The sequence below is a fragment of the Protobothrops mucrosquamatus genome, unplaced genomic scaffold, assembly GCF_001527695.2.
Source record: "Protobothrops mucrosquamatus isolate PMUCROS unplaced genomic scaffold, P.Mucros_1.0 scaffold6895, whole genome shotgun sequence".
Lineage (NCBI taxonomy): Eukaryota > Metazoa > Chordata > Lepidosauria > Squamata > Viperidae > Protobothrops > Protobothrops mucrosquamatus.
Genome location: NW_015392708.1, coordinates 1 through 7,984, shown reverse-complemented (window position 1 = coordinate 7,984; position 7,984 = coordinate 1). Strand labels below are relative to the sequence as shown.

Here is a 7,984-nt window from a genome sequence, read left to right as displayed (position 1 = left end):
TGGAGGTCGAGTAGAGCCCTGAGGATCGGAGCATCCACAAGCTAGTAAGCAGCGTGTGCGTGCTCCCAAAACCCGATGTGGTCCTCTGCTCCCGCCATATCTGCCCCTCCCACTGATCGTACCTATCACACCACCCTCCGCCAGCTCCCCAGTCTCCTCCCTTACCCCGCGCCCCCCAGACAGGACTGGCCTTGGCCTCCGAGAGGACTCCCCTAGTTCCTCCCGGGCCAACCCCGAACCCCCTAAAAATTTGGAAAAACACCCCTCTAAGAAGACCCGTAGTCTTTTTCTTCTTAGATCCCTCTGTGCTGAGTGCCACCTCTCTGGGTTCCAGATCCCTTCAGATCCATTAACTTCTGTCAACTGGAAAATCTATCCTCTGTCAACTATAGGGAAAAAATATATACCCACTCCCCCAATTCTTTGTGTTTTAATTTAATGGAAATCCAACTGACTTGATTTCTTTTCAACTCTATGTGTGCATGACTGTTACCTGCAGTGTTATGAACCCTCCTTACCTGAGAATATCCAGACATAAGACAGGCAGCCTGGACTGGCTTCGCCTTCCCATTTAGGAGGAAAACATTCTGCAAAATGCAGCAGCCCCCTCTAGTGGACAAAGAAATCCACTGCCACATTTTGCTGATCAATCACAATTCCTAGACTTAACAGTTTCTTCTTCTTCTTGTGCCATATCCGTTATCGGATGTTGGCGATCCTGTTTTTATCAGCAGCCGCACGAAAAAGTGCTGCTGAGTTTTGTCCAAACCAGTCCCTTCGATTTTGAAGCCACGATGTTCTTCTTCTGTCTGGACCTCGTTTGCCTTCAATCTTTCCCTGGAGGATTAAATGGAGTGTGCCGTATTTTTCTGGGTGTCGCATCACATGTCTGAAATATTCTAATTTTCGTTTTTTAATTGTTTTGATGATTTCCCTTGGCTTTCCCAGGTGGCTTATCACTTCCTCATTTCTGATCTTGTCAACCCAGCCTATACGTAACAGCCGCCTGTAAATCCACATTTCAAATACTTAATAATAATAATGATAAAGTTGGAAGGGACCTCGGAGGTCATCTAGTCCAACCTCCTGCTCAGGCAGGAAACCCTATACCATTTCGGACAAATGGCTATCCAGTTTCTTCTTAAAAACTTCCAGTTTTGGAGCATTCACCACTTCTGGAGGCAGGTTGTTCCACTGGTTAATTGTTCCAACTGTCAGGAAGTTTCTCCTTACTTCTAGGTTGCTTCTCTCTTTGGTTAGTTTCCACCCATTGCTTTTTGTCCTGCCTTCAGGTGCTTTGGAGAATAGCCTGACTCCCTCTTCTTTGTGGCAGCCCCTGAGATATTGGAACACTGCTATCATGTCCCCCCTCGTCCTTCTCTTCGTTAAACTAGACATACCCAATTCCAGCAGCCGTTCCTTATATGTTTTAGCCTCCAGTCCCCTAATCATCTTTGTTGCTCTTCTCTGTACTCTTTCTAGAGTCTCAACATCTTTTTTACATCGTGGCGATCAAAACTGGATGCAGTATTCCAAGTGTGGCCTTACCAAGGCATTGTAAAGTGGTATTAATGCTTCACATGATCTTGATTCTATCCCTCTGTTAATGCAGCCTAGCACTGTGTTGGCTTTTTTGGCAGCTGCAGCACACTGCTGGCTCATATTTAAGTGATTGTCCACTAGGATTCTGAGATCCCTCTCACAGTTACTACTATTGAGCAAGGTACCCCCTATACTATACCTGTACTTTGGGTTTTTTTGCCTAAATGTAGAACCTTACTTTTTTCACCATTGAATTTCATTTTGTTAGATAGCGCGCAGTGTTCAAGTCTGTCCAGATCCTCCTGTATCCTAAGCCTGTCTTCTGGAGTGTTGGCTATTCCTCTTCAGGTGGCCTTCTGTCAGAGACCAACTCTCTATTCCATAGAGCAGGATAGAAAAAATATAGCATCTGACAAGCCTGATTTTCAGTCTTAAGCTTATGTCGTGACAGTTTAGGGGAGCAGAAAATTGTGCGTAAGCATGCAGAAAGCTTGCAAATAGGCAAATAAGCAAATCAAATTGATAGCAGAAAAGTTGGTGAAAGGGTTACCACAACATCCGGGAACAGAGGGATCCTTCTGGTCCAAGAATTAGAATGTCGACTGCCAGCCGACTTTGAACATCGCTGTGTCTAATTCTTCCTTTCAACTGTTTTTCCCCTTGGTAATTTCCAAGCCCCTCCATTTCTCTCTCCAATGCATCAGTTTTGCTCCAAACAATCCTTTAAATAAAAAAAAGTCATTCCACTTGCATCCTGGAACAAACAGCGAGAACATCTGAATGGCTGCTTTCCTAATTGTTTAATATCTGCTGGCTTGCTAGCTGTTTTCGTCTCTGAGACTTTCCCTACTTGGGCTTTGATAGCTGAAGCTCATTAAGGTGATATGTTTGATTATTCTGTCATCAACGTGAAAGCAACCGGCCTGCTTGCTGGCTTTCTCCTGGGGATGGCAGTTTAACAAACAGGGTTTGTTTGCCAAAGTCAACAGCCAACAGGATCTGACAATGGATTGCACTGCAGGAGACAAGGTATCTTTCACTTGGAGAACAAAAAGGCTGAAAAGGTTTTGATTGCCAAGCTCTCGCCTCTTAAATGCCCCCAAGAGGCCGCCCGTTAATAAAGATTATCTGGAATCCAGACACTGCCATGGACTCCAAACAAGAAGACGCCCCTTTGAAGCCCCAGAAACCCAGACGCAAAGGATCCCGGGGCAGTTCAAAGATTAACTATTTTATCTTGGGATTAGCATTCACCAACATGTCTGACAAACTCGGCGGCAGCCATCGAAAACGTGTGATGAGAAAAGGGTCAATGCAAAGTTGGGCATGCTGAGCTAATGGGCTTAAACGTGTCTAAGTCTGCGTAACATTAAGATGGTGAGTCTTTCAGATGCCAAGGAGGAAAAATGGCGGCCAAAGAAGCATGAGAAGAAAGGGAAAAACCCTTTGTGCCATTCCAACATAGTCTTCCCTAAACTGAAATTAATAATTAAGCAGACTGTGAGCTCTTCCTCATAGCTGAGGTAAATACTACCCATGTCCACCCTTGAGCTGGCAGAAAACTGCCGGCATAAATTTTGCTACTTGTCAACTGCAGTTCTTCGACCTTCTGAAGGCAGTGAGTAGGGCTGGCCTTACCTACTGCAAACCAAGTTAAGAAAGGAGTTGGTGGATTTCCCTGGCTTTGTTTCCTCTTTGACCAAGCACCACCTGCAAGAGGGCAGGTGGGTAGAGTTCAGGGGGGATCTTGGAAGGGCAAGTCTGCCACCTGTATCAGGACTGACTAAGTGACCAGGGACAGGCTTAATAAGAAACTGAGGGGGGAAGCAGAAGGAATGTCCTGCTCAGCGCAATGGCCTCACTGCCCCTGTTACTTTGGGGCTGTTCCCTAACATGAGAAGAGAATTCTTCTGAAGGAGCCTCGTTGCCAACTCACACCTTATGTTAGATGCCTTCAGCTTCCAGCTCTTCCTCAAGTGCAGTGGGCTTGCTTTAGCCGTTCTGATGTAGAAGCTGGAGCCCCTTATCGCCTCATAAAATAGAGTCTCTTTGTCTGAAAGGATTCTTCTGATTTTGACCTACCAGAGGCTGATCTGGCTCTTCCTCCTACAGGTGAATACAGGCATGGTGGAGGCATGGGGTGTAGCAATGGGTGACAAAAGGCCAAGTGACTCTGGGTCTTGAAAACAAGGACAGGGAAAAGATCAGTCATGTGAAACATGTCAGCAGAAGCAGTGGAAGCACTATAATGTCCCCAGAGGCAACCAAAGCCACAAAGGGCCTCTGTCCTTATGCAGCATAGGGCCAGCCCTGTTTCCAAAGTGCATTCACTCCATGCTTGAAAAACAAGTTGAGCACCCTTTTCAGAAGAGTATTAGGCCTATAATTTTAAGGATGCGACAAGTGTTGGTTGGGCAGTACCTGGTCCAATTAATTCTGGCGTCCCATCTTCCCTGCAACACAAGCCACATGTCCGTAGACTGAAGGAGGCAGAACTTGCCAGAGCAACCTAAACTGGTTGCTTAGAGCTGATTCCGGATCTTGGCTTGCACACCCCTCTTCATTGTTTAGGATGGGTAACAATCAAGATGGCTGCTTCTACAGACATAATCAATTTACAGCTGTGGCAGCTCAGGGCTGACACGAGCGGCATAAATCCCAGATTTATGTTATTCTAGAGATGAGGTAAGTAACATAAATCCTAGATTTTTATTTTGGTGGCAACCTCCATGGCATCTAATCAGCTCCTAGTACAGAAATTGAAAAACATCCCAGGATAAGGCAGTGGCAAACTGCCTCTGGATATTTTTATGAAGTCACCAGGAACTGATTTTTTTGTTTTTTTAAAAAAGAAAGAAATGCACCCACAAAGCACACATATGTTTTCCAAGTCAGATGCACATCAATGTCGCAATTTCCCAAGCATTGCCCCTTTGCAAGGATCTGGACTTGCTTCTGTCTTCAAACCACATCCCCCGGGCGAGATGGTCCCCTTCCACTTGTGGGGAGGGGATAAGGGGGGGTCTTAATGAGTGCAGACGGCCACCTTGTAGCCCCTGCTTACATAATGCCTTCTCTTCCTGCTTTTTTCAGACAACCCAAGTGGGGCCGGGCTTGAAGAGAAGATTATTTATGGCGTAGAGAACAGCAGTACTTTTCTGGAGTGCAGCCCAAAATCTCAACGTGCTTTGGTCTACTGGCAGTTTCAGAAGCAAAATGAGGAGCGGAAAGAAGAGGTAAGGGCAAATATTCAAGGTCTGTGTCCCAAGGCCCCTTAATTCTGATAGTCATCACCATCACTATCACGTATTTCCCTGTGATCGCCCCCTGAGAACTTCCCGTTTAGCCTGAGACCGGTTTATCTTGCATCACGTAAGGACAACAATGAAACCTGCTCATTTGGTCCATTTCAACATCCAATGAACATCTCCCATTGGGGAAAGTGATGGGAGCCACTCAGCAATCAGCTCTGACGTCTCCCCTCCTCCCCCACAGAATGGTTTACTCACAGAATATGGTTAGGCTTTGCATGTTTCCAGGGGGATTAGTAAGAATGTAGACAACTGAGTAGTAGCCTGGAAGGCCCCTTCATCACCTCATTTTTAAAAGAGCACGCCTCTTTTCCAAGCAAGCTAGACAGCTTCACCTGAGCTGGGGACGTAGGAGGAGGTAAGAAGAAAGAAATTAATTGTAAAAGGCAGAAAACCATATTTTGTATGAAGGATTCATAGTTCATTCGTTGCTTGGCAATCGCTACGCATTTTGTAAGACTAGATTTCCAAAGTGTGCTTTGATTCATTTTTTTTTTTAAAGCATGGGGGGAGAAAATAGATAGTATTTCTGTATCCTCTACATGTGTTGGACAAGGCTCCCATCAACCACAGCCATTCCGATGAAACTCGTAATCCCGTGAGTCTGGATGGCATCAAACTGGGAACAATTAACATAGATCATAGAACATTGATTTCGTTCTGAGCCATAAGGAAAACATTGATTAAATGTGTTCTGTTTATAAATCCAACAGAGTGAAGTATATTCATTCAAATGCATACTGTAGCTGCTTTAATTCAAAACCGTAGACATGTCTCCTTACCAATTTAATTTTGCTTATGGAACAGTGGGAGTAAAAAGGAATAGAAATAGTGTTTTGCAGTGTGAGTAACTTCCCAGGGTGTGTGGACTTCAGAAATTCTGAGCATTTCACTTCCTTCTTTTGTAATGTTGTTTCTTTTATATATTGTTAATTAAAAGGATGAGAGAGGAAGAAAAAGAATTCTGCACAATAGCTGTGATCAGTAGGGAATTCTGAGAGTTGAAGTCCACCACCCTGGGATTTGCCCCATTTGGGGAACCCTGGAATAGGAGGTTGCTAACCAAGTCCGGCTTTCTTCTCTTGATTCTTGTCAAGCACCACAGTCACTCAGATTGATTATTTTGATTATTAAGTCTCCTCTGATTTAATATAGAGGGGAAGAGGAACATAATCCGTTTATTATCATTATTGTTCATTTGTAGTTTGACATCAGTGCTTTTGTTGTTTTCAAAGTTTCTTTTCCTATTAAAGATGGGTGTTGTAACATTCAATGGATTACATAAGGTAGTTCAATCATTTTGATCATTTATTGTGTATCTATGCTATGCAGAACAGCATCATCTCAGCGATGTTACTAATGCACTTGGTTTATTTATTGTTTAAACGTGTCCATAAATATATAGAATAAGAGAAACAAAATGTTTCTAACACTAGCATGCACTCATTTTCCAAATTATCTGAGCATCCACTTTCCTCCCTCCCTTCCTTCCTTCCTTCCTTCCTTCCTTCCTTCCTTCCTTCCTTCCTTCCTTCCTTCTTTCCTTCCTTCCTTCCTTCCTTCCTTCCTTCTTTCCCTCCTCCTCCTCCTCCTCCTCCTCCTTCTTCTTCTTCTTCTTTTCAAAAAAGTCTGAGAAATAATCTAGGTTGCTAGAAAGTCTCCTCCAATGGGCCATCATGGCTGAACAAAGTTTTAGACTCTGTTTTCCCTGACACCTCTTTCATTAAAAGAGAACTGGAGTTCCCTACTTAAACAGGAACTCTTTTTTCCTTCCACCACAGATCAAAGTGAATGACCGTTTGATCCGGACAGAGCAAGGTCTTCTTCTTCGGAGCTTGCAGCGGAAGGATTCAGGACTCTACTTCTGCTATGCGGTGGAGCATGGCTTCATGCAAACCCTCCTGAAGGTCACCTTGGAGATCATAGACACGGAACACCTGGAAGAGCTTCTTCATAAAGAAGAAGAAGGAGACAGTTCCAAGATCAAAGAGGCCTCCAATGGCATGACCCCCATCCAGAAAGTGTGGTATAGAGACTTCATGCAGCTCATCAATCATCCCAACTTAAACACAATGGATGAATTCTGTGAGCAGGTGTGGAAACGGGACCGCAAACAACGCCGACAGAGACCTGCTAATGCCCAAGTGAACCCAAACAAGTGGAAGCATCTACAAGAAAATAAGAAAGGTAGGAATAGAAGGACCCACGAGTTTGAGAGGGCACCACGAAGTGTCTGAGCGACAGTTACCTCCCAAAAAAACCGTTTTAATCCAAGTGAAACCTTGTATAACTGGAAATGAAATGCAATATAGATGGACGTTTTCTATGGCATTTATGTGGATGTTTACAAAGAGCTGGGAAGCTTCAATGATTTCTGCTTGGTTGAAAATGGACCCAGTTTGCTGAAACGTTTCCTGTTGGGCCCCGATGTTGACCCCCCTGATGTTTCTGGAACATAAACTCGCTCTGAAACCAAAGTATGGTTTTGTGGTTTTTGCAGTGAACAAATTTGGCATTTCTCTTCGGACTGAAGTATAGAGAGGACTATCATCGGTCATGCTGCCATTTTGAAAAGGAATTCTGAGGAGAAAAAATGCTCTCTGGGACTTCGCTTGAACTTGACTAAAAAAAACTGCATGGATTTCGGAAAGCTAAGGAATAGAGACTTCACACTTGGTCATATGCAAGACCTTTCCACCCTTTTTGCCTACTAGTTCTCTTGTTTATATATGTACTGGAAGAATGGAATTAATACTGTATGCAATTACTCATTAGAGTCACATGGACATCAACCATTAATTACCTGAAGCCGTGGCAACAGCAGATGGATTGTTCTGGTCCTACTACTGATGACTTCCCTAACGTTTGACTTAAAGATGTATTTTATTAAACAAACTATTTAAATATACCACAACCAATATGCAGTCAAAGATAGCTCTTTTGGGGGAGGGGGAGATAGAATAGGATTTTTGTCTGATAATATTCTGATATTCTAATTGTTATTTTATTTTATTTTTTTAATTAGGAAAAAAGCTCCAGGTTTACGTTTGCTCAGTTTTAATTCTTTGTTTATTGTGCTGTAATTCCATACAGACAGTGAGATAACTCAATGAAATAAGCAAAGAAATATC

The 7,984-nt window shown here is 43.6% G+C and overlaps 1 protein-coding gene across 1 annotated transcript in view; it reads left to right on the top strand.

Annotated features, from left to right (window-relative positions):
- LOC107300397 (semaphorin-3A) overlaps positions 1–7,967 on the top strand; it is a 16,070-nt gene extending 8,103 nt beyond the window's left edge. Inside the window, exons 4-5 of the mRNA XM_015829729.1 lie at positions 4,636–4,778; positions 6,635–7,967. Of these exons, the coding sequence (XP_015685215.1) occupies positions 4,636–4,778; positions 6,635–7,090 (599 nt within the window). The 3' untranslated portion in view covers positions 7,091–7,967. The remainder of the gene's footprint in view (positions 1–4,635; positions 4,779–6,634) is intronic.
- Positions 7,968–7,984: the final 17 nt, after the last annotated feature.